The sequence below is a fragment of the Mastigoproctus giganteus genome, chromosome 6 (genome assembly GCF_048544385.1).
Source record: "Mastigoproctus giganteus isolate SK-2022 chromosome 6, ASM4854438v1, whole genome shotgun sequence".
Lineage (NCBI taxonomy): Eukaryota > Metazoa > Arthropoda > Arachnida > Uropygi > Thelyphonidae > Mastigoproctus > Mastigoproctus giganteus.
In genome coordinates, this window is record NC_143580.1 from 1,337,937 (window position 1) to 1,365,598 (window position 27,662).

At 39.2% G+C, this 27,662-nt stretch overlaps 1 protein-coding gene across 1 annotated transcript in view; it reads left to right on the forward strand.

Annotated features, from left to right (window-relative positions):
* The first annotated feature begins 2,436 nt into the window (after window positions 1-2,436).
* LOC150083787 (uncharacterized) overlaps window positions 2,437-27,662 on the forward strand; it is a 34,237-nt gene continuing 9,011 nt past the window's right edge. Inside the window, exon 1 of the mRNA XM_090375791.1 lies at window positions 2,437-3,112. Within this exon, the coding sequence (XP_090231917.1) occupies window positions 2,448-3,112 (665 nt within the window). The 5' untranslated portion in view covers window positions 2,437-2,447. The remainder of the gene's footprint in view (window positions 3,113-27,662) is intronic.

The following is a 27,662-nucleotide window of genomic DNA, read 5'->3' on the forward strand; positions in this document are numbered from 1 at the left end:
CCCACAGTTTCTCGAGAGAAAATCGTCCAAACCTTGCCCGAGACCGAATTATCAGGCCACGTGTAAAATTCCCACTTAAACTCATCCCATCTTAATGGAGCGCCATCGAGGCACTCGGCCTGCCACAGAAAATCTTACAGCATACCGCTTGCTGGCACGTGTGTCTTGGGTTGTCGATGCCTGCATCAGTGATATGTTGTGGCAACTTGTTAATCCTTGTGGGAATGTCCAAAAATGCTGCGTGCGCTTTGTATGCCCGAAATGATCCGGAAAAGCGAGGTTCGTTTAAAAATTGGGCTAAGTTCTGTGTGGGATGAGAACTTTGTACTATTGGCGAAATGAGTTAAGGGTTCATGGAAATGGCTAATGAGAGCAAAATTAAAGAGAAAGTATATTTTCATTAGAAAACAAGAACCAGGGTGCAAAAATATGAAATTAGGTTGTAACAGAAGCACTAATCTTACAATATACCTTGAAGCAGCGTGTTTTGTGGATCACTGAAATATGCGAGAAAGTTACTTCCCGAGGTCTTCAATGAAAAATTACATTTTCAAGATGGAGGTTTTGTTAAAGTTCCAGACGGAAATCGACGGTCTCTTTTCTGGAAATAGAAAGAGTGCGAAAAGGTTGGAAAAGTTGTTTTTGTGAGACAGAAGGCGACTACACAAGTTAACTGCCCAACAGAAGGCGTCCTTCCATCAGTTTGCCGTGATAATGATGCTCAGAGGGTTGAGATGCTTGCATTTGCCGCATAGGCATATTGAGTTGTTCGCATTTGCATAGGAAAATGCAAACATTTCAACCCAAAAAGATTTTTGCTCGTTTAACGTGTAAATGAGATATTTTCAAGATTACCCTCCGAAACTTCGGAACGAAATCCATCCCTTGGCACTGAAAATCCGAGGGAAGTTGATCAATAAGTTGTCCCCGGATTTCCCTTCGTTCTGTGGGTTTCGGAAGCGCTCACCTTGGCCGAGTTGGCGTGCAAAGACACGCAGATAAAAATGCTAATCTTTGTTTAAATTTTCAAAGATAACTCCCGTTCATTCACTGAGTCGCTGCAGAGGCGGCTCCGTCTCTAATCGATCGAAAAACGTACATTAAAATATCGTAGTCATGACAACGTATCAACAAACACAACTATCTTCCGTGTTTGTTGAGGCAGGCGATAAGTGGACGCTATCACATCTGTTTTTTGTCGCCTGATGTGAAGCTGATGGGAACAGACCCTCGAAATGCAAATTTGTTTCGATGGAATTAACACTTACGTAGTATCAGCGCGATCAGATGAGGGAGATGCGAATACAATCGTTCATTACCCTCACTAACCCAAATCTCCAGTGGAGGTGTTAAACATTGTAGAAAACGATCCACCCGAAAATGCAATGTACAGACGATCGTTGGTTCCACCAGAAAAGAAAATAATCTTCTGCCGAGCGCGGGTATTCCGTGTTTCAGCGCCATATGAAATGGTTTCAGAAGCCGGGTTCGAATCCTGAAAGGGGGGGGGGGGACCTCAAGGATTATTAGTAGCTGCGTCAGTCGAGAATATATTCATTTCCTGCGAACAATATAAAGTTATTGCACCCTAACAGACCGACGCCTGTTCCTGTCTTTTTAAGAGATCTTGAAACTTGTATACGATGGAAATTCGTGCGCATTTAAAGAAATAATAATGATTTTATCAGTGTGGCTGGCTGCATTTCTTGGTTGTCGTCGGTGCTTTGGGGATTTTCCAATTGGCGCGGTCTGAGCAAAACGAAAAAAGATCACGGCACAAACTGCAATCTCGATGTCTGCCTGAGATCGGCTAACTGCAGCCCCGAGTACAATTGCTGAAGACTCACTCCTCTCGTCATAATTTTAAATGCAGTTAACAATTTCGAATGGTTTCGTGAGATCTTTTAAAAGTTTATAAACGGATGTCGGTCTGTTGTACAACTCATTAAGGTATTATTTTCAACTTTTTATTTTTTATATTTTAAACTTGCTGGTGAAAAAGTACCAATGCATTTGTGGATGTGTTAATTTTTTTTTTATATTGTTCTCTGCCGATTTTTTTTTTTTTCATTTTTATCTATTTTTAAAATATTGTTCCGATTTCATAAATTGTAAACAGGCTCTATTCCGCAAGCAATAAATAAATAATATAATAATAAAAAAGCTGTCGCGTTCTGTGAATATCCAGAAGGGGACGTCTTCAATGATCGTCTCTGCGAAGGCGGATTAGTTTGGATTTAGGGATCAGACCATATCCACACTGACATCGCGCAAAATACAGTTATCTCTTTTATCGCTACTCTCTCACACACACACACACACACGATAAGCAAGGTCACCTTGGGAATCTTATCTCTGAGTCCTAAGGTTGTGCCAGCAAAAGGTATTTATACGACGTGTGGCACGGAAACAACCATTTTAACGATACATCCATGAAGAAAAGAAGAATGGACGCGTTCACTGCTTTCATAGCAGCGCTGCTCGTTTTACAAGTACCCGCATACGTGATTCCGTGCCCCAACGAGGTGTTCATTAAGCCTTGCTCATGCAAACCCCTCGTCAGCGGGCTAAGCGTCAAGTGCACGGACGTGCCCTCTGTGCAAGAGCTGAAGATTGCGCTGAACTCTTTACACGAATACAAAGTGTCCGAAATGATGCTGGTCCACACCAAGCTTAACGAAGAACTTCCAGCCGACACCTTTTCGGGGAGCCAGATTTCGAACCTCAGGTTTCAGGAGTCCGACATCACGTTTAAGGAAGGTCCGGCGCTCAAGGGGTTGGAGGAGTCCCTGCACAAGCTTGACTACATCAGCTCGCCGCTCCCCAAAGGCAAAGAAGACGACCCCATGCAGCTGACAAATTTGAATAAGCTGACGGAATTCACGTTCACCAACCAGAAAATGCCCACGGTGAAGAGGAACTGGATCGGAAGCAGCCTGGTCAACGTTCGAACAGTGATCTTGAAGAACGACGAGATCACGGAGATAGAGGATGGAGCTTTTGCCCAGCTGAAGAAGATGGAAAAATTAAACCTGGAGAACAACAGAATCAGCAGCCTGTCACGAAAAGTATTTGCGGACACAGCGAGTTCCCTTCGTGATCTGGACCTCAGGTAAGCACCGACTGTCTATCTCTTTAAACCAATTTCAACCTCGTATCGTTAACCCAAATGTTATTATTTCTAAATGCATGTTTAAACCTCACTGCAAGACCTTACCTTAATTATTACAGTTAAATCGCATCGTGTAGAGCGTACATGCAATGAATAATTCGGACGGAGTCCACCAAAGAGAAATCAATTTTCTATTTCGGTTGGTAATTCAAATACTTTTTTTCTTTTCTTTCTTTTTTTTTTTTTCTTTTTAGTAAATAAGTTAGGCCGCCCAATCCACATTTTGATCTAACCAGAAACCTAAATTGCAGCGAAATTACAGTAAATTACAGAAACCTAAATTTGAAGCTAACTGAGCATCATTGCAAGAACAACAGCAAAGCATTAAAAACAACAACGGCAATTCAAATACAATGGAAGGCGAAAAACGTCAATTGGGGATTTTATTAATTAACCTCAGTTTTATTGCTCTCCTATGTAGTACAGAGGGTATAATCACTCCTCCTCCCAACACCGGCTGGAAAAGACCTCAGTTCGAATTCCGCCAATGGCACGAGGAATTTCTATGGGTGTTTTGTTTTCCAATAAAAGTTTCAAATAACGTGGCTCACTTAATCTGTCTCAGACAATGGTTTTTTCTCCCTGAGACTGGAGTTTTTCGTCCAGCGAACAGCAAATCGACCACACGCATTCAAAGATATTATAAAAGGCGCAACAGAGCCCATTTGCTGAAGTGCCTAAACCTAAAAATAATAATCTCGACTTGTAATAAGGTTATTTGTATTAGTAATGGCCACATGGTGCAAGGAAGCCTATGGCTTATGCTGCACTAGCCAAAAAAAAAAAAAAAAAAAGAATAACAATAAGAAAAAATTAAAAAATATATAAATAATTAATAAAAGACTAGGAAATATACAACCTATGCGTTTCCCTCTTCCCGTATGTAATTATCCAGCTGACCTTTGAATCTCCCTAAACTGTCAGCCTCTGCCATCCATACAGGCAACTTATTCCAGTAATTTATAACTCGCTGGCTAAAATAAAACTTCCTGCAGTCCAATCTAAACATCTCCCCCCCGTAACTTGAATTTATGTCCCCTAGTTTTAGAATCATTTATAACCGTGAAAATTTCGTCCTCATTCATTTTGCTTAAGCCTCTCGGAGCCTTAAACACCTCAATCAAGTCTCCTCTAAGGTTCCAAGCTCTGCAACCCATATATTCGATCTTTCTTCATAAGGACGCCCTTTTGCCAATCTGACTAGATGAGGTACCCATCTTTGGACCCTTTCAAGAAGAACAATGTCTTTCTTTAGGTGCGGTCTCCATACCTGAACACAGTATTCCAAGTGTAGTCGGCGTCTCCGTAGCCAAGTGGGCAGGAGCAGCAGTGCGTAGCACACGCTTCTTGATTAGACCAGGGTTCGAGCCCGTGACCACCGAATACGGAGGATGCGGAAAGGTCAAAGAATGACCACCGCATATCCCCGGAGCAATATGGCCTTAGTTGCTAATGCTCCTAAAAACCAAAAAACAAACCAAGTGTGGTCTAACAAAAGCCTTATACAATGGGATTATGACGTCCTTATCTCTACTAGCAAATGTTCAATAAATGACAGGACACCGTGGGCCTTCCTTGCAACCAGTCTACAATGATCAGAGAACTTCATATCTGACCGTATTGTAATACCCAAGTCCCTTTCCTCCACTACCGGCTTTAGTTCAACTCTGCCAAGTGTATAAGTTATTTGGGAGTTACTATTCTCCAGGTGTGAGACCTTGCACTCTGCTGGATTAACGCTTAGTTGTCATTGCATAACTACACTCAGGAGAGATATTACGTTGAATTGGAAAAGTGCCAATGTATCTCCAATTCATAAGGGTGGTTCTAAGAGTGAAGTGGGAAATTACCGACCGGTCAGTCTAACTTCGGTAGTAGGGAAAATCATTGAGACAATAATCAAGGGTGGAATTCAGGATCATTTAGATGGAAATGAAATTCTGAAGACTACGGTTTTGTAAAGGGAAAATGATGAAACCAATATGAAATTGCAAAACATTTAATTGAAGGGCAGAAATGAGGCCCTTTTTGGATAAAATATGTGTCACTGTTACAATATTTAAGCATACGTTTTCTGTTATTAAAATAACTGCTAAACAGTTCGAATGGTTTACCCCTTATGGATACCTCATATTTCGATTACGCATATACATTCAACTGCACTGCTGACTATGAATGTTCTACAAGACCTTTTTTTGTTTAAACTTGAAAATGTACTTGCAAATAAGTATTCCTTGCATACTGCGCGCCTTATGAAGTAAAGAGAAAAAGTAATGTAATCCGTTGTAAGGTGTATTTCCATTCATGTTTATACATTTATTTACGAGAAACAGTTTCTCTCTATTATTTAATTTATTATTTTTTTCCCTACATACTAAAATAAAGTAACCCCTATTCTTCTTCGTAACTAAGACGTTTAATTTATATCTAATAATTTTGTACACGTTATACTCGCTAAATTACGGCTAAAGGTTTGCTTACCTCCTTTGCTGCCCCCCCCCCATAATATAATTTGACAGCTCCCATTCGCCTCGCGTACCTTTTCTGTGTTCAACTACGACAATTTTTCTTCAACTTTCTCCTCACACTTTTCTACTTTTCACATGACGAACTGTTTAGGGAAGGGGATGCCAGAAGTTTATCAAACTCTAACAGGGAGTTCAATGACATTGTAATAACCGAGGCAAGTGGAGGAGAAATTGTTGAAGTTAAATATAAGGAAGTCACCTGGGTGGATGGGCTCCATCCAATTATACTAAGGGAGGCAGCAAACGAGGTAAGCAAACTATTAGCCATAATTCTGAGAGCACAGTTTGGTTCAGGGAAGGCCCCCTAAAGACTGGAGATGTGCGAATGTGTCCCCAATTCACAAAGAGAGACCAACAGGCGACATGGGCTTTACAGATCCGTTAGCTTGACTTCTGTTCCAGAGAAAATGATGTAGTCACCGGTAAAAGAAATAATGCAGGATTATCTAGACTACGTTGCAGTTATAGTTCAGATACAGCATGGGTTCTTTAAGGAGAGAGGTTACAAAGGAACTGGATGCAAAAAATAATTTTGATATCATGTACTTGGATTTCAGGAAAGCTTTTGATACTGTTGCGCATGGAAGACTGCTGTACAAATTGGAGCGATATGGCAACAAGGGAAAGTTTCTACAATAGATAAAAGGATGGTTGAGTGGGAAAAGACAGAGCGGTAATAAAGGTACACTGCTCTTCGTGGACTAATGTTATTAGCGGAGTCCCTCAGGGTTCGGTTCTGGGCCCATTGTTGTTTTCAATATTTATTGATGAAGATTAATGGTTTGCAGTTGATATAAGGTTAGCAGGGTGGTTAATCACAGTAATGAAAGCATGCTGCGAAATGACCTAGAATAGGTAGACAGTTGGGCTGAGAAATGGCAGTTGAAGTTTAACATTCACAAATGCAACGTACTATACATGAGCAGTAGTAAACCCAGAGTAACGTACCAAGTGTGGTTCTACAGGGTAGTGCAAAACGGAAAGTATGTTCTAATTGTGCTTTCGGATATGAAGTTCTTTGATTCGATTTTTCAAGCTTTCAATGGAGTGAGCAGACTCAATGATGAAGTGATTCTTCTCTTGCTCAGAGCACACGCATGAGTGGCACAATTCAAGTCGAGGAAGGATGGGTGCAGAACAGATGTGTGAAAATTTGACTTCAGCCAACGGGTAGTTGACTGCTGGAACAAACTTCCCTCCATTGTTGTGGAAGTGGATAGTTTACATAAATTCAAGGAAGAACTAAATAAACTACTGGAGGGGATGAATAGGAGAAATTTGATTTTTTTTTTTTTTTTTTTTTTTTTTGGCTGACGCTATATAAGGTTCCTTTCTTGCATTATTTGCTGCTACTAATACTAATACTCAATGTAGTCGGAAGATTTTAACATTCTATCCTTTTCAATGATCAAACTTTTAAATGCCTTCCGTCAGCTTGCGCTTGTTTCTTCTTTTATGAATCCCACTCTATTATCGTTTGTTAAATATGTGAAAGAGTTTATTTCCAAAGAATTCAATGAACTGGAGGCAAGTTCAACTTTTTGTTGTTCGTTTCTTTTAAGCAGCACTCGTTTAGGCTGGGAGACAATTACGATTAAACGGCTCAAAGTATCAAACACTTCATTATCAAACATTTCAATAATCAAACACATTATTATTTTAAAAGGTTAAAAATAAAACGTATATTTAAATTATGATCAGAGAAAATATTATTTTTGATTTAAGATGTAACGTATTTGTTAGCTATGATTAATAACTATATTCATATGATTAGTAACTATAATCAACACATGATAACTTAATGATTGAAGAAAAAAAACGTGAAGTACAATAAAATTAATTTTCATTCAGCATTGGAATGTGTTCAATAAAATATGGCAAAGTTAGAGATCTAGGAACTTGTTAAGTCGGATTCAAGATTATTAATTATAACGTTGTCTAGGTGACGTCACAGCTCAATTATAAGTAAAGGCTATCTATAGAAAACAACCCCATCGTTCTGCAGCTTTGTATTAGTATTGGTACTAGTATAACAACTCTTCTGCCCTGCAATACATCTTAGACTCTTCCAATAATCCCAATATGTTCCCACTTATACAGTAACCTCTTGTGAGGGACTGAGTCAACTGCTTTGCTAAAATAAACTAAGTCGAAATTTTCTACATGCGGCTCATGAGTAACTGTTTCAAAATGGCTTGCCAGCCTAGTTAAACCTGAGTTTTCCCTTAACAAAACCGTGTTGTGTGTGGTTCAGAATGCCTTTTCTGACTAAATGTCCTTCGATTGCACGAATGATCATAGCTTCTAAGATTTTTCCATACCACTGAAATCAAACTAACCGGTCTGTAGTTACCAACTTCATTCTTAGAATACGCTTTATGTATTGGTGATACGTTGGCAATTCTCCAATTCGTCCTCTTGTGTACCGCAGTTGGTAGGATCGTCGTCCTCTCCACACTGGGTGGAAAAGAGTCGAGTTCGACTCCCTTCGATGAGGTGAGGAATTTTTATTAATCTTTTCACAAAGAAGTCAAGCTAACTTTCAAAATCTATCTGCATTGGTTGCAGTATATTCAAGATTCTATTACAGAGGCGGACTAAAGTCTGCTAGAAAGAAGATAAGTTCTACTAAATCATGTCCATGGTGGTCACAAGATTTAGCGTTGCTACGTAGATTGGTGTATCGTGCTAAGAGGCAATTTCAGCGCCAGCGCCATCAACACTGGCCTCCCAGTGAAGTTGCTAGATTACATCAAGATTATATAGCACTGCAAATGATTACAGAAAAGCAATAATAATTCGTAAGAGGGAAACATTGAAATTATTCGTCCAAGAATCGGGGAATTCGAATCCATGGGGTCTGTTGTATAAAATTACAAGAGACAAGCTACGCAATTCGGGTGCGTACAAGTTCAACAGAAACAACAGGATGGATGGATTTCATTGAAGTTATAATTGATAAACTATTCCCACAAGATGATTTCTTGGAAGATGTCAAATCAGACTTCAATAAGAAGAGAAAATGCTTTACATGTAACTCAGTTAACTACGGAGCCATTTACACTTAATGAATTAGCATGCGTAATTGGTAAATGAAATTTTAAGAAATGTCCAGGATATGATTTGATTGAGAATGAATTTATAGCACGGTTTTATAAATTGTTTATAAATTGTAGCAGTTGTTACTACTATATAAAAAATGCCTTGCAGAAGGATATTTTCCACCAGATTGGAAGGTAGCTTTATTGAAGTTAATCAAAAAGCCTTGTAAGCCCCTCTCATATCCTGGATCCTACCGGCCAATAGCCCTTCTAGCTAATCTTGGCAAATTTCTGAAAAAGGTTGATGGTTCTGCGCATTACGCAGTTAATAGAGCAGCGTGGAATCATTTCAAATAAACAATATAGGTTTACATCTGAAAAGTCAGCAGAGGATGTTTTAGCGGACTATCGAACACACATCTAGAGTTCTGCTTCAAAGTATGAATTGGCCATTTTTGTGGATTTTCAGGGTGCCTTTAACTCAGTATGGTGGGAGGCTACTCTTGCTCGGTTGAGGGTAGCTGGATGTTCTCAAGAATTTTATAAATTGTTTGGAAGTTATTTCAGTGAAAGAATTGTTAAATCTAAAACCTTTTATATTAAAAAGCAGGTTTATCGTGGTTGTAATAGTAGTAGTAGTAGTGGCACGTGAATCAAGAAAGCAAGCGTATGAGCTTATGCAGCATCAGCCAAAAAAAAAAAAGTTACAAAACAATCCCCTCTAAATATTTGTCCAGTTCCTCCTTAAATTTATTTAGCCTATCAACTTCCACAACGACAGATGGAAGTTTGTTCCAGCAATTAAACACCCGCTGGCTAAAGGCAAATTTCCGCACACCTATTCTACATCTGTCCTTCCTCAATTTCAATTTATGGCCCCTTAAGTTCGTAATCTGAACAAGTGGAAGAATCCCATCATAATTCAGCATTCTCAACCCATTCAAGGCCTTATACACCTCAGTCAGATCACCTCGCAAGTGCCTAGTCTCCAGCTGCTGCAATTTGCAGAACTTAAGCCTCTCCTGGTAAGAGGATCCCTTCATTCCCCTCACCAATCTTATTGCCCTTCTCTGTATACGCTCAAGCAAATCTACATCCTTCCTGAAATGAGGCCTCCAGACCTGCACGCAGTACTCAAGGTGTGGCCTGACCATTGCCTTATACAGAGGGACAATCACCTCCTTTTCCCTGCTAACAAAATTCTTGTATATCATTGACAACACCCCATGACCTACCCTGGCAGTCTGTCTGCATTGCTCAGAAAACTTCATATCTGACTGCACAATTACTCCCAGGTCTTTTTCATTTTCTACCACCTTAAGTGTAGTACCACACAATTGGTACGTTTCTCTGGGGTTATTTCTACCCATATGCAGTACTTTGCATTTGTCCAGGTTAAACTTCAGTTGCCACTTCTCAGCCCATCTGCTCAAATTATCTAGATCCTGTTGCAGTAGCACACTGCCATTACTGTCATTAACAACCCTGCCAACCTTTGTATCATCTGCAAACTTCGATACTAAGCAAAATACTCATTCACTTTATCAGTTTTCTGAGCAAGATCATCAACAGTCGAACCATCGATATCAAATGGACCAATCAGATTAATCCCCTTCCTTTTAGAGTTTATATAAGTAAAGAAATCTTTGCTGTTTTTCTTAGCATCCTTTGCCAAAGATTTCTCGTAATCTGCCTTCTCCTGCCTAACCTCCTTTGTGACCTGATTACAGACTAGCTTATATCTGCCATAGGCCTTCTGAGTCTCTTGATAATTTATATGCATCCCATCCATTTTTCTTCTCTGTCACGAGTCTCATTAGTTCATTTGATAACCATTTAGGCCTAAACCTTGAACAATATTTCTTAATAGGTATCAAACTTTTAGTAGCTTCTACGATTAATTCCTTGAATGCTTCCCACTTAGAATTTGCTGTTGGTAACATCATCAGTTGGTCCCACTGTACAGAATTTAAAAACTGTTTGAGACCACTACAGTCACCTTTACCGAAGCAAGGTTCAGTCTTAGGTCCTTTCATATGGAACCTTGTCTTGCAAAATTGGTTAGCTCGCTCTTTTTCCAACTGTAGGACGGTATGATTTAACAATTATAGTGGCTGGAAGTTCGAGGAATAGTCTTGAACATAATGCTAATATTGTATTGACTGATTTGCATCTCTGGACACAAAACTATAAGTTGACTATTAATCCATATAAAACTAAAATGATGCTTTTTAAAAGCAAACTGGATCCTGGTCGACCTCCACAAATAAGGTTAAATAGTATTCAGCTACCAATAACATCTGAAGCTGTCTGAAAATGTCTAGGAATAGTAATAGATTATAAACTCTCATTATTTCCACATATAACATATTTAGGAACTGAACTACTTGAAGAGCATTAAACAGCTAAAAATGCGTTGGTATTTGCATCTTCAGAGGCTTTAGCTAAAATAACCAGTACTGTAGACGTCAGTAGTTTAGTGTGGCCCTTTTACTCAATTATTAGCAGTTTTCATTCATGAAGAGTGTATCTCAACGGTTGTCCGATGGTTCGATTGCTGTTAAAATTGATGCATTTCATTGTGCCTTTCCATATTTTGGTTGGAATAAAAACACTTGAACAATATTTTTATCATTTTATTTATTTATTATTCAGTTTATTAAGTTTGATTTCACCCCTTTACAGCTGGTTGGCTAGAAGGGTGTACACAGAATTATAAAAATATTTTTAGATTTATAAAAACATAATTGTATAAACAAATACATTAAAAGGACGATTGACAGTGGTTGAAAATGCACTTGCCTGCTTTAGTTGATAAAGTTATTAACATGAGAGAGATAACTTAGGTTTGAAAATCTACTGTATACACAGAAAAATTAAGTTTTCAATATGAATTCAGTCACACTCTATTATCTTCAAGTACAGGAGTTCATGAATGTATGCGTCTGTAGATGGCACGTGATGGACTGGTAGATGGAGTGACTTGATTGTGTTATGCAGGATTCACTGGAGGTCGTTGCTTCGATGCAAGTCTTCGGATATTCTTCCTGTATTTCTTATCATTCAATAGTTTGTTGGGGTTAATTTTGCAGATTGTTGAAATGTTCAGTAGTATTTGCTGGAAACGTGTCTCTAAGGCAAACGAGGTTGATAAGAGAGAAATTTGGTTTCGAATCCTGCACAAGAATGAAGAAATTCTTAAACGCCTTTTTAATCGGGATTATATTTAGCCGATCACAGGCTGAGGGAGTAGTAGGATTCTAGCCCCCCCCCCCCAACCGTGAATTAATTTGCGTTTTCAAGACCTCTCATCATGCTCGGAGCAGTCTGTATAGTGACTGCTGCACTGCAAACTCAGTATCCGATGTTCTTTAAATCCTCGAGGATGTTGAAGATATTCCTCAGAGCGAGAACAAGGGGGAGAAGAATCCATTGCGAAGACTCTTTAACTGGAAGGCAATTGTCTCAGTAAAACGCGTCTCTAAATACCTCATTCGAGTCCTACTAAATGATAAAACTCTGTGTGGAATCACGTGATTACCATGAATGAAAAATGTCCTTTCGGTCGGTAGCGACGTTGCCTGCAGAATTAAAAAATGTGGGCTCGATGCCCGTCGATGATGGGAAGAAGTCTGGGACTTTTCATTTGGTGGTCAGAAAAAATCGCTTTTCGATCGGTGATCGTCCTGAAAGCGAGTTATTCATCCGACAGACAAACCGACCTTTGAGCTAATGGAAACAATGTAACCCTTTTATCGCGTATCGCTTTTGTTTCAACAATTGTGTAGTTTCTTGGTCTGTTGCACTTTGCAGATATCAATCCCGATATCCCGGCACGAAAAGAGGTTATCAACTTGCACTTAGACCCGGTTGTTGACGTGTCGTTGCGGCCGTTATCAGTCTGCAGCCGTGATGGGTCTTCCAGCGCAAGTGCTTACAACGCTTTTATGCTCTTTCATATCCTTCTGTATTTTATAATAAATAATTACTTTTAAGTAATTAATTTATGGAATTTTAATAAGTCTAAAGAATATAATTGACTGGCTGTAAAGACATTTAAGTACAAAGGCAAACTGGTGCATTTTGGGTAATGTGAGAAGGTGTAGAATGAATAAACCCTGCCAAGTCACTTGAAAGAGTCCGAGCCTATCCGGGATTTAATTTTTTTTTTTGTTTTTTCTGAGATAACGAACTGTCACCAGATGAAGGTTTCAAATGGGTCACTGGCACATTGAAGCCGCCTGTGAGATCCGATAGTTGGACCAAACCGTGGTAATCAGTCGGAGGTGGTTTAATTGCTGCGTATTCTTTCGATCGGCTGCCGTGATTTCATAATTTATAAAATACTGTCGGTTAGGTAATTTAGATCAGATGAGATGCCCCTTATCTATCACACCAGCTCGTTTAATCGGCTGACTTGGTGACTCTTATCTTTTCTCGCTAATTTCATTCTGTAGCCCGAAACTTAGATCCATTAATTGTAACGGAATAAATAAATAAATAAATAAATATTCAATTATTGGAAATACAGCAAGCCCATCACAGCACATGGCTAGGGGCAGGTAAGAATACAAAGGGAATGACATAAAATAATCGAGTGTATGTACATAGCAGATTTTATATAGATATTAACAATGGCTTCGAATTTTAGTTATGAATTTTAAAAAAATTGGAGAACAGGACATTTGGCTTTCAGTTGCAATTACTGGGTTGGATCATTTTTCTTCATTTCATCGGAGATCTGACTCCTGTAGGCTTCAGAGTTCATTAACCTGTTGCAATCAATGTTGTGATGATTTATGAGGTGATGCATTGGGAAACATTTGTTTGAGCCTGGAGAGGTTGGATTTGAATCGCTGGTTTCTTGCATTTTCCCTGTTGGGGGCAGCTATTATATTGGCTAAGTTTGGTGAATCGCATGCAGAGGTGATTAACTTTGCAAGAAGCATGACTCCAGACTCGTTGATCATCTGTTGCAGAGGCTTTATTTTTAGGTTTTTATAAAGCTGTTGCCTGGATATTGTATGGGGAAAACGAAGCTTACTATTGAGCCATCAAAGAACCCAATATTCTAGGGCAAGGAATTTCTTGACGGTTACTTGAGGACCACCAGACCAGATTTGGGAAGCATAGGACAGAATAGGAAAGATGCATCTTTGAACATGCTTAATGACTGTTTTTCTGTCTTGAATCGCTGCTGTTTGTTGTTTGATTAACCATTTTGCTTTTTGAATTTTTTGAGCAACATATAAATAGTGGACATTAAGGAGAGATTTTTATCAAAAAACAACTCCATCTGAAATTTTTATTTCTATGTGGTTGGGTTGTGTCTGAAGGGAATTAGTAATTTGAGCAGATTTGCTTGCATTTATATTCAGTTGAGATCTTTCAGGTTCTTGATGATTTCACAAATCTGTGAATTCGCATCATTGATAACTTTGCGAATATCATCACTGGCTTTGAAGATTATAAATAACTTTAAATCATCGGCATACGCCAGTAGATTTGGATTTTCTTGTAGAAGTGGTTGAAGAGATGCTGAAAATATAGTACTGGAGAGAACGGCTCCTTGGGGAATGCCTGTTGAGGTTGTGACGAGAATATCGTCAGTACTAGTGGGGAAGAGGAGAAGTCTGCGATTTAGGCTGTATTGAAGATAGGAAATAATCATTGTGTCAACGAGAAAATGATTTTTTAGTATTTGAAAAGCTTTTTTGAGATCTATGTTGTCGAAAGCACCTTTGATGTCAAAATAAAATACATCGCATTGTGCCTTATCTTGAAACGCAGTTTGGATCCATACAATGGTGTCAGCTAGGCTTGTTGTTGTGGAGCGCCCTCTGGGACCAAAATGCATATTGACAGGTGCATTAGCGAAGATTGCATGCTGAAGATATGGTAGCATGATTTTTTCAATAATTTTAGTGATTATTGACGAAACAGCAATTGGTCGATGGCCGGGACGGTTATTTCTGCAAGATTTTTTAGGAATCGGCGTAATCCTGAAAGTTTTCCACTGTCTTGGAAGGAATGGCTGGGAGATGCACCTGGAAATGATATGCACTAACGAATCAATGATGTATACGCTGGACAATCTAATAATAAAACCAGGGATGCCGTCAGGACTTTCACTACTATCAGGGCGTATTTGGTTAACTGCACGCTGAACTGTATTCATGTTCACAAGTTGGTTAATTAGCAGGGCTTGATCCGGAGACATCATATTGCACTTGGTATGCTTGTTCATAAGAATTAAATGCTATAAATCTGTTTTGTATACCTTCAGTGAAAATGTCAGATTTGCTTGTTTCCATATTGCATCTTATCCATTCAAAAACTAGTTCATGCTGTAAGGTAGCTGTTGTTTTTGTAGAAAGTGCTCTTTTATTGTGCTTTAGCGTGGACATAACATAATTTTTGTATGACTGAATTTTTTTTAGTTGAAACAAAGGTCTGCTCTTTTTATATTTTATGTTTTTTTTTTTTTTTTTTTTTGATTTGGTAGTTGTTGGCGCATCGGCTTCTCTGGCCATATTGCACCTTCCAAGGTTTTTGCAGTACTTTGATCCAAGCCCGAGGCGCGAATCGAACCCGCGACCTTTGGGTTGCCGGGCATTTACTTTACCCACTCGGCTAGCCCGGTCGGCTATATTTTATGTGTGCTGATGAAGTGCATTATTGCTTCCACTGTCTGTGGTATTTTTGCTTACTTTTAAAGTATGGTTTAAGGTGGGATTTGAACCAAGGTTTGGAGTGAGAAGATATTCTAACAAGTTTGGATGCCGACTCCGTTTTCAGTTGATTCCGCCATTTTATAAGAAGAAAGGTGGCGTCCTGTATAGGAATATATTTGAGAGCATCCCACGGGTAGTATTTTAAGAGCTGCAAAAACTTTTCTTTCTGAAGGAATTTAATTGATGATATTCTTTTAGTGATTTCCAGAGGGGGGCGAGGATTCCCGCAGCAAATTGTTGTTTGCAGTTCTATACTTTTGTGGTCAGATTTAAATGTAATGTTCGTACTAAGTTTTTCATGCAGTGGAAAGTTAGAGTATACAAGATCAAGCGCTTGATTACCTCTTGTAACAGGGATGTTGATTTGTTTAGCTCCTAGAACTAAAAATGAGTCGGACAACAGCTTCATTTGTAGATTATACAGTTTGGGCAGGGGAAGGTTAAAGTCGCCCATTATAATGTGTTAGTTTGATGCTTAAGAACAGTAGTGATCCAGGTTATTACTTCATTAATGATGTCATCAGTAGGTCCAGGCGGAATATAAATATTATAAATTTGAAGCAGAGAATCCTTAACTTGGATTAGTAGGGAAATGCATGGTTAGAATTTAGGAGAAGAGAGAAGGTGGGGGCATCTCTCAGCCAGGGCAGCTGTTATCGAGAAAATTGCATTTCTGAAGTACGGAACTCTTAAAAAAATCATTAACACACCTCTCACACTAACTGACCTTTCAGATTTCAAAACGCAGTCGTCTGACTCAATTTACAATGGCGAACAAAAAACTGCATCCCTTGTGAATTTTGCAAATCATGTTTTTTGCGCTGCATTGTGGGTTGCAGAAATGTTCGAAATGCATTTGTTAGATGGGATATATATCTCTGTGAATGAAATCCAATAAAAACACTCCGCTTCATGTACCTAATTGCCATAAATATCTTCCCAAAGAGTAAAAGGGGTAATTAATGAGCGTGTATACCCTTCCAACGCCTTATTTGTAGAAACGACTGACGCAATACCTTGCAATTACTGTCTGATGTATAGAAGCATTATCTGACGCAAAACCTTTGCTTTGCGACACACAAAATTAGTGAAATCAAACAATATCTTATACTTTCACTACAAATGTTACTTTTTTAAGGTGATGCAGTTCATTTGTCCGCCACTGTATTTCAATTACCCGCAAATCTTGGCTTCTCTCACTTCCTGTTGGCTGCCTGATTACAGCGATACAATCAGCTGCTCCTTAACATTACAGCGTGCGCCTAAAAACCTGCGCAGCCTTTAAAATGTTCATAACATTAAAAACCGATTACGACAAATCCCGACACTTTCTACAACTGGAACTCCACCTATTCAACCCGAAAGTGTTCAGGAAATCAGCTCGTAGAGTAATTAGAATCTCTACGAAATAAAATGTGGTTATGAGAGTCACGTTTAAGACAAATAAACAACGTTCTAAAGACATCTATTGGTCAACTACTTGCCTTAATTAACCCAAGTGCTTCATCTGATTTTCCCCTCGCAATGTGCATCGAGTAAAATGAGGGTGTTTCCACTGAACTCATCGCCGCACTCTTCCCCGAGGTATCCGTTTCGCCCATTAAACCAGACGCATTATTTTAATTTAGATACTCATTCGAGTGGCCTCCAACCTCGTTAAATATCAAGTACACGGCGCAGCAAAGTAATAGTAATACCGAACGTGAACAAACATGCAAGAGATAAAACCTTTTTCTGAACAATTTACGTTTTTCGCAATTTTATTTGATTGAATTAATTATGCAGCCCTCGTTATATTATTGCAGCCCTTTTATTATACTTTTTTCAATGACTCTTCGAAGAAAAAAGGAGGAGCATCACTGTTGTACAGCAAAATTCAGTTTGTCAGTAACCTGAACAGGAGCATCAACAGTTAAACCACAACCACATCAAGTGGACCAGTGTGATTCAACCACTTCCTTCTACTGCGTCTACAACAAAGTCTTCTACTGCTAAGGCTCGCTCCTTTTCATGGCATTCTTTGCAGAGATTTCTCTTGATCTGCCTTACCTTGCCTAATTAGCTTGACTTGATTGCGGTCTAGTTTGTATCTACCATGGACTTATAGATAATTTCACTCATCCCACGCATTTTCCTTCTCAAAAACTTGGCTAAGCGCGGCGAAGTAAGCGACGGTGCCTTAGCCTTAGACAGAGCACTCAATCTTTTCTCCCCTCACTTTCATTTACGACACTGCCAAACCTTTCAGCCCACACCTCTCAGGATTATCGAGTACTCAATAGTTACAAGTCTGCATTCCTTGGTCCTTCTTAATCCATCGAATCTATTGATTCCTCGGTAAAAATTTTACTGCAGAACCGTTCGGTATTTTGAGCTACTCCATACGTTTAATTTCACCCCGCTAGTTTCGAAAATCGTTATCAGGCAACATGACGTGACGCAGGTTGCTTACGTTGCAGTAACCACCGTGTTCAAGATAAAAAAAAAGAAAAGAAAAAAAAGCTTATCCACTGCACTAACAGAAATAGCCATCCGGAAATAAAAGGACATTTTCCCAAGACAAAGTAGATCACGTGCGGGAACCAAAGAACAACACGAACGTCTTCCGTTAGAATCCAACGAGGTATTTGCAGGGATGCAGATGCTCCGCGGGTTGTGGAAGGTGCGCAATGACGTCATCACCTACACACTGCTCGTGCAAGAGAAAATGAAGGCCGATATCGATTTGCTCGTCTGCTAATGTTCATCGCACTCCCACAAACCGCCTTATCGGTGTTCGCGGTGCGTGTTTATCTTTTTTTCTGTTTTTTTTAATACACACATTCGAAAAAGGAGGATTATAAAACAATTAATAAAGTAAAGATTTAATGTGAAAAATTCATATTAATAAAAGTCAAACGCAATTTACAGAGAATATAGACGACGCAATGTGGCCTTAGCCGCTGATGCTCCTAAAACCCTACTACAACAACAACAACGAAGTGCAGTGCATTGAGTATAGTGGAGAAAATAGAGGGAAAGAGAGGGAGTAAGAGAAATAGAAGACCGTAACCATCCGACTGTGTATTGCTGTTGTAATGCTAGCAGCTGTACTGTTAACTTTCCCCCGACCATCGTGGTGTAAAACCGTGGCCTCCATAATAGGCGAGTGAGAAGCCCAGCATTACGATTAACGATGGGATCAGCCGTTACTACATGGAATGCCTCTAACAACGGGATATGACGTGTATATGACATTACCTCTTTCATGGCCGCTAGGGGGGTGATTGTGTCCGGCTGTCTGTATGATATGCTCCGTAAACTTTTCTTGTTTTGTGTGTTTTTTATTTAAAGTATTAAGTTCCTATTAGTGCCACCACATAAGGATAGGCCCTTGGACTGCCAGGTGCAAGTACTGTATTATTTGAACGGACAACAGATAAATATTAAATGAATTTCTGCATGTTCATTCCGCTACTCCATACAAGCGCTTTCAGCCATTATCTTGTAGTTCAACTTATACATGTGTCCAACAGACACTTGACCTTGACCAGGCATTAGAGTTTTGCCTAGCCGCTCTGTTCTTCCCTCCCTACTTAGTCCCCTGCTCCCTGTGGATTTCACTGCAGGGCAACTAAGGCGACCGGCTGGTCACAGTGCCTATTGCTTGCTAAACCACAACTGTGGTGATATTAAATTATCTAGTAAAACTACAGTAACTGAATTCAATATGACAAATACTACCTCCTGTCAAAATTCTAACGTCTGCACCATCTGTGGGACCAGCTCTGACCCCATTGTCCAATGTATTGAGTGCAAACAATTAATATGCAATGACTGTACACATTCTGACCTGAAAAAATTAAATAAAAGTCGGCGGAAATCATTCTGTTGTGATAGATGTCGACTCAGAAATTCTCAGAAAAGCCCTATAACTGTTGCAACGCCAAACAGCACGGAACCTGAGTCACTTTCCTCCTCTTCGGCTAACAAAGTTGAAATGCCGTACTCTAGTACATTTGAGACAAATATCATGCCAATAACTAGAAATACCGACTCTGAATCGTACATGGATGAAGCCTCTAATCCTTCTTTGTTGTCGCATCAAATCTCAGATGCATCAACTCAAACACATATATCTGTGCTGTCAGAAGATCTCAGCGCTAACTCCTTCCCTACGGAAACTCTGAATCCAACCTTTGGTATTCTGCAATCAACTGAATTCCAGGAACTACTCTTTAACACTATGCAGAAAATCCTCATTCAAACTCATCTAATCAGCGCACCTCATACTGCAAACTCTGAAATTCTCCTGGATTCTAATACACTCAATGAAGGAAACAGCGAGCTATACACGGAGATTTGTGGTATAAAAACAATATTAGCTAATCAACAGGCTGAAATTTCTGACATTAACGCCCAAATTAAAAATCTCACATCAGTTATGTCTTGCCACTTAAGGGAAGCTAGGAAGAATTCTGAACCTACTCTCGACACCAATGGGCTCAAAGTGAATACGAATTCTTCATTAACTGACGATGCCCTCAGTACTGAGACCAGATCTTCACCTTCCACCGGCCTCAATAGTTCTACTGCTGCAAATATTAATTTGCCCAAGCCTGCTAACATTCATGATTCAAGTCATTCAACTGAGCAATTTATTGCCAAACAGACTCTGTTAGATGATTCTTCTGATGTAAATAGAACCACTCCTCCCACCTACTCTCCTCTGCGGAACAGTTCTGTCTGTACTTCTATTTTACAAGCTCAGAGTCACCAAGCGGAATCCTCTTCAACATCAGTTAAGGCAACATATGCAAAAATAACTGCTGCCACATCTAATGAGGTCTGCAAACCTGTCTGTAGATCTGCCGCCACAGTGAGTAAACCTGTTTCTGATTGCCAGTCTCAAATATCGCACCAAAGATCAAAACAGAACAAACCGTCAGAAAATATTAAAGCATCTATATCTCAAGATACTTTCTCCAAGCTTCCAGCCATAACTCATCAAACACAGAATGTAACTACTGCAGAAAAATCTCAGTTACTCAAACACAAGTATAATATCACAATTATTCCCACAAAAGACCGAATTTTTCTTTCTAGACTTGGACCCTCCACTAAATCTGAAGATCTTATCAACCTAATTAAAGAAGAATATGGTTTCGGAGTAGATGTCCGTTCTCTGAAGACACGATGTCCCGCCTACTCATCTTTTATAATAACATGCCTTCCATCACAAACAGAAAAAGTGTTGAATCTAAGATCCCTTTTATCAGGGGCTCTAGTAAAACGCTTCACGGACAGACCATCAAGGGAGTCCAAAATCTCCTCTCCACCGGCATAGCAATCAGATACCCTGCTATCTACACATACTACGCTCTCCTCTCGTCATAGAATCCCCAGATCCCAACTGTTCAGTGTTTACCTTCAGAATTGCAGGAGTATAATTAGCAACCTAATCCACTTCAGAGCAATCCAAGGCTCACATATTTACCTGCTCACTGAAACCTGGCTCTCCATTGATATTGATGATCAGGAGATTATAGATGGACAATATACAATCCATAGAAAGGACAGAGGATCTCGTGGAGGCGGAGTAGCTATTATACATTCTAACCATATACTCTGTGAAACTGCATCAAATTTCACAAATATTGAATCAGTATACTGCCTTCTTCATCTTGGCAAGTTAAAGGTTTTAATAGTATTGCTTTATTTTCCACCTACCTTAACTAATATAGACCTCCAGTACTTAGAAAGCTCGCTGGAATCAATCTTCCCACTAATTCAATCTGCCGACATAGCAATGGTTTTGGGTGACTTTAACTGTCAAATGGCCAATTTAGAATCTTCTTCTCCATCACTGCAGACTAGGGCTCTCTTTAATATGCTTCACAGCTATGGTCTGGAACAAATTTGCAACTTTCCAACCAGAGAAAATGCCTACCTCGACCTAATATTTTCCTCTACTCATATAGATGTTCACACCGACAACCCCATATTTCACTCGGATCATTCACCAATTACTTTTGACATCACAGTGACTTCTCATAACTTCAAATGCAGCTCCCGTACTCCTCGATTCAATTTCAGAAAGGCTGACTGGCCTCTGCTCAACCTAGCTCTAAGAAACGTAGACAAGCAGCTCGCTGACGCTATGGATAACATCGATGTGCTCACCAACAACCTGATTAACTGTGTCCATTCAGTTATATCTGACATTGTTCCTCAATCCCATCTTACCGCACGCTCTACCTACCCGCACTGGTATAATAGTGAACTAATACGTAAAATTAAATCCAAAGAATTCTACAGAAACAAATATAAGCAAACAGGTGACAGTCAATACTATGAAATATTCAGCCAACTCCGCAAAGAAGTGAAAACTCTCATATTAAACTCCTACAACATGTATACAGAGTCAGTTCAGGATAGTCTGCTTACTCACAGAGATATCAAACCATTCTGGAATTTCATGAAGCATAAGAACATAACCAGTAGAAAGTTACAACTCCGAAACGCAGATGGAATTCTCTTATCTGACGAATTCAGTATTGCTCAAGAGTTTGCCAAACACTTTTCTAGAATTCAAACAAATGATACATTGAGACCTGCCTCATTTCCTGACTTCACACCTGTTAAAGATGATATCCTCATTAATCTCTTTATCACTGATGAAGATTTAAACTCGGCATTAAAAAGCATGAAAAATGACTATACTAGAGGCCCAGATGACATTCCAGGCCTATTTTGGAAAAGGACTGTCACTACATTGAAACCCCTCATACTGCGGATCTTCAACCTGTCTCTCAGGCTGGGGAAGTATCCTAAGCACTTTAAGCAGGTCAATATAGTTCCTATTTTCAAAAAAGGTGATAAAAATGACGTATGCGATTACAGACCCATAACCTTGCAAAACAGCCTGGCTAAACTCTTCGACACAGCAGTGCACAAACATCTCTTCGAATTCTTCAAGCCTTTTATCGATCAGAATCAACATGGTTTCTGCAGTGGCAAGTCAGTAGTCACAAATTTACTTCCTTTCTGGCAATACACCTCTGAAGCTCTTGATAACCACCTACAAGTTGATGCAGTCTACACAGACATATCTAAGGCATTTGATAAAGTCCCGCACGAACAACTTCTGGAAAAACTTAAGCTATATGGCATCCGTGACCCTTTGCTCTCATGGCTACGCAGCTATATTACGCATCGTTCCTTGAGCGTTATCATCGATCAAGTGAACTCAGACTGTTTTATACCACTAAGCGGAGTACCACAAGGCTCTCCCTTAGGTCCTCTTCTCTTCATTGTTTTCGTAAATGATCTTCCTTCTTTCATCTACACCTCCAATGTTCAAGTTGCTCTCTATGCAGATGATCTTAAGATCTACTCAGCAGTGAAGGAGACTACCGATTCTCAACAACTTCAATGTGCTCTCAATAAATTCTCTCTGTGGCTATCTCTGAATGGCTTGTCTGCTAACCCCTCGAAGTGCAAAGTTATCTCTTTCTCATCTTGCAGATCTCCACAACTAATGAATACGGAGTATAGTATTAACTCTGTGATCATCGAAAGGTGTGACCAAGTTAACGACTTAGGGATTCTCTTTTCCAGCAGTGCTAAATTCGATGCCCATGTCCTTAAAATCACCAGCAAAGCATTCAAAACACTGGGATTCATCAAACGGAACACATACAAGTTCAAAAACTACAGATATGCGGTTATCCTTTATAAAACTATTGTACTGCCAATCCTTGAATTCAGTTCACCCATCTGGAATCCTCACACAAAGACTTTAACTAACAAAATTGAAGCAGTCCAAAAAAACTTTATCCGTTACCTTACGTACCGCAATCCTCTATTCTATCACGCAGTGTATTATGAATCGCTGTGTGATTACTTTCATCTAAGGCCTCTGTGCACCAGAAGAGTTACTGCTGACATCGCCCTCCTAGCCAAAGTAATCACTGGAATTTATGAAGCATCTGATATCCTGAGTAAAATAAACTTCAATGCTCCCTGTAGACAAGTCAGGAACCTTACACCGTTTCGCCTTGACTCTGCCAACACGGACTTAATGAAGTTCAGTCCACTGAACAGAATCAGCAAATCAGCAAATGACTCTCGCATTGACTTCTTTGACAACTCCCAATCACTGATGAACTCCATCCACAAGTTTGCCTCTTCACTTAAACTGCAAAGTGACTAGCTCACATCTAATTATTGTAGCTTATTATTTGTTATATTATTTTTCTATTCTCTAACGGATTAATTATTACTTGTTTTACCGGTAACTTAACTTAATACAATCCTCTTTTGTACATATGCTTTTATTGTTTGAATCTATATCAATGTTTATCGTCCTGTAGGATTTCACATTATTGTTATTATGTTTATTGATCTGATCTCAGATACACTGTTAATGGTTACCTGTTGTGTATCTTTTTATTAATAAAATAAAATAAAAATAAAATAAAGTATCACGAGCTTAATCCAGTATTTTAACGTTGGAGCAACGTTACAACAGCAGTAAGAGTTTGTGGCTAAGGAATTCTATATATTTCCCTTATTCCTCCTCCTCTCTCCCCTCTTTTCTTCCCGCTGCACTCGATGCACAGGCATTGATAGTTCGGACATGCGTGGGATTTTCCTTTGTAGTATATATTTGGTTCATTGTTGTTGATCTTATCAAGCTGAAGAAGAGGTCTGCCAACTCGAGACCTTCTTGTCATATTTTACGTTCAGTGTTTTAGCGCTTTTATTTCGTTATCTTATTTTATATTTCAATTGCATATACAATGTAATCCTGTTTTATGTTATTTTATCCGTCCCCTCTAAACGTTTGTCCAGTTCCTCCATGAATTTATTTAAGTTATCAACTTCCAACGACAGATGGAAGTTTGGTCAGGAAATCAACTACCCGCTGGCTAAAGGCAAATTTCCGCACATCTATTCTACAACTGTCTTCCCTCAATTTGAATTTATGTCCCCTCAGGTTCTTAGTCTGACCAAGCGGAAGTATTCCATTAGCAATGAGCATGCTCAAACTGTTCATGGCCTTGTACACCTCAATCAGATCACCAGATGCTACGATTTGCAGAAATTAAGCCTTTCCTGGTAAGGGCCACACCTTGAGTACTGCGTACAGGTCTGGAGGCCTCGTTTTAGGAAGGATGTAGAGTTGCTGGAACGAGTACAAAGAAAGGCAACAAGATTGGTGAGAGGAACGAAGGGGTGCTCTGCACTGCTCAGAGTACTTCATATCTGATGGCACAATTACCCCCAGGTCCTTTTCTTTCTCTACCACCCTGAGTGTAGTACCACCCTGTTGGCAAGTTACTCTGTGGTTCATCATCAACATCATCATCAGCCATTTTCAATCCATTGCAGGATGAAGGCCTCTCCAGCAACTTTCCAGTTCCTTCTGTTTTGAGCACTGGCCATCCATTTACTAACCTGTCATATGCTAGAGGGGTTGGTCCTTTCCTCTTCACGCTGACCAGGCGTTTTGAAGAGAACCACTCTACACGTTCGTTGCCACCTAAGTGACGTAACAGGGCTTACCATCGAGAAAGTGTGCATGAGTGGATTTTAGGGAGGCAGGCCAACCGGACTTCTCCTAAATCTTCTGTAATAGAGAGATATTGGCTCCATCAGTGTTTTAGGCTGAGTGTCGGATAACACACAGAATACCTGTTCCCCTCTAAGCCCCTCTAAGCCACTTTGTGGTTACTGCTACTTAAGAAGTAATTTGAAGTACTTTGCACATTTTGTAAGATACAAAATCTTACAGAATAAAAGTAATGCTGAGAAGTTGGTTTTATTAATTAAGGAATTCTTGTTGCTAGTTGAATAAGATAGTAATATCGCCTGATTTCAATAATAAGAATTATTCAGTATGAAATATAAATTTAATGGGTGGTAAGAAATAAAGGCAAGAGCCATTAGCTTTCAACTTCCGTTATACTCCGGGATATACAAAGAGAAAACTACGGCAAAGCAGCATGGGGTCTGGCGCAAACAGACAAATTAAGATTTATGCGGGGTCGCAAACAGGAAGTGGGTTCTTCACCAGCGCACACAAGTTTCCAAAGATAGATGCTGTGGTCACTAATTGTGAGTTTCGTGGTTTTAGAACGCTACAGGGACAAGGCGTTGGATGAGAGGGGAGTGTTGTTTTTGGATAATCGGCAAACATCTAAGGGCACACAGTATGGCAGCAGATCCGGTAAAATAGGAAAGGGGGAATATTGTAAACACGTGCTACTGGGCAGGCTGAGTAAGGGCCTTCTAACAAATGAAAGGAGAAGAATTCGTAGATGAATATAAGATTGGAGGGAATCACTGGTAATAGGTGTGACGAACTCGGAAGTTAGATGTGGGAAGAGTAGAACAAAAAGGGAAGCCCAAGAAAAAAAAATTCATTCTGTCAGAGTTGAGCAAGTTTTTGACAAAGTTTAGGATGGTATAGTCAGTCAGTGTCAGTAAGTTGAGTAGTTGTAGTATAAGTTAGTGTTGGAGAGAAGAAAGGGGATCAAGTTAAGATGTAGCAGTCAGTCAGTTAGTCAACCCGTCAGCAAGTCAGTAGCAGATAGTATTTTTGAGTGAAGGAGCGAAAGGGATGGAGAAAGGTGCCGTGCAGAAAAATTAAAATTGTCGGACAATAAAGGAAGCCCGAAGTATTGTTGGTAAAGAACAGAAGGCAACTAAAATAGTTGAGAAGGCAGAATACGGTAGAAGTTAACTCATTGTAGGATCTTACACAATAATTGAATAACTGATGCCCAGAAGATAATGGTGTTGAAGCCGATAAAATCCGGAGCCGGACCGAAGGGAGAACAAACATGCTGACCAGATGAAATGAATCGTTTTTAAGGAGAAAAGGTACCCGAATCCCAAGAAGCAAACCCGATAACTCCTGTCGAACTCTCCAAGGGTTTGTGAGATGCGTTCCAGATGGAATAGACCTGCTGTTCACCGCGAGAAAGACGAAGGACATGCTGCAGAGCCCTCCAAGATAACTAAGTAAGTGATTAGTTCTCTTAAGTATTCTCATTCACACAAAAGACTGTAGCTACCCTGATAGCCGAATTGGTAGAACTTTTACAGAACACTGAGATATGTATAAGAATTACCCAGTTGTAAGGGTAGGTTATTGTAGGATATGTGCTGAAGGACAATAAATAGAGCATGTTATTAGTGTATAGAAGTCTTTTAGTTTATTCGAAGTAATTGATGCCTTGTTTATAATTGCTTGATTGGCTACAATTAAATATGTTTTGGATGGGAATTAGAAGTGAGGATACCTGTTCATAATCATTGTAATAAGTAAGTAAATGAATAAGTATTGAATTTTGGAAAGGAATTATAGGGAATAAAAAAAAAAAAAAAAAACGACGGTAGCCATCAAATGTTCAAGTTGTTATTGGTAGAAATTGGCAGTGGCATGATTACCTGTAGTGAAGAAGGTTATAAATTATAATGTGTTATAAAGGGGGGGAATAACAAATTCTCCAGAAATTAGTATAGAAGTTTAATCTAATTTTGGAGTAAGAAATTGATTTGTAAAGGAGAGAGAATGTTAACAGATTTTTGAAAGTTATTTGAGCTCAGGTGTAAGGAGGAAGAAACAGTTCTTGAAAGGGGAATTTTGATTATGATATATATATATATATATATATATATATAAGTAGATCAGATTAGGTTATCTTGTCATGTGTTTGAGTTTATCATTTTGGCTTTGATGTATTTATGTAAGTATGTACAATAAACTAATTTTTATATACTTTGTGTATTTTTGTTGTTCTGAACACCAGCCTATCCGAAGGGAATTAAATACATCTAAAGAGTAGTTCCCCGAACCTGAAATTTTCTGAATAGATACTAGTCAGGTGCGCAAGTGGGGAGTTTATTCTAAAGGGGAACTAACCAAAAAAAAAAAAAAAAAAAAAAAAAGGATAGATAAAATTATAATTAAAATATTGTCAAGTCAAATAGGAGACAGATAAAGTTAATAAATAAAAGAAAATAAAAATATAAATAATAAAAAAACGAACCCCTAAAATTTGTCAATGTTAAATTTCAGTTGCCACTTCCCATCTGCCTAACTTTTCTAGATCCTGTTGCAGTAGCACACTGCCATTACTGTCATTAACAATCCTGCCAACCTTTGTATCGTCTGGACATTAAGCCCGATGTACCT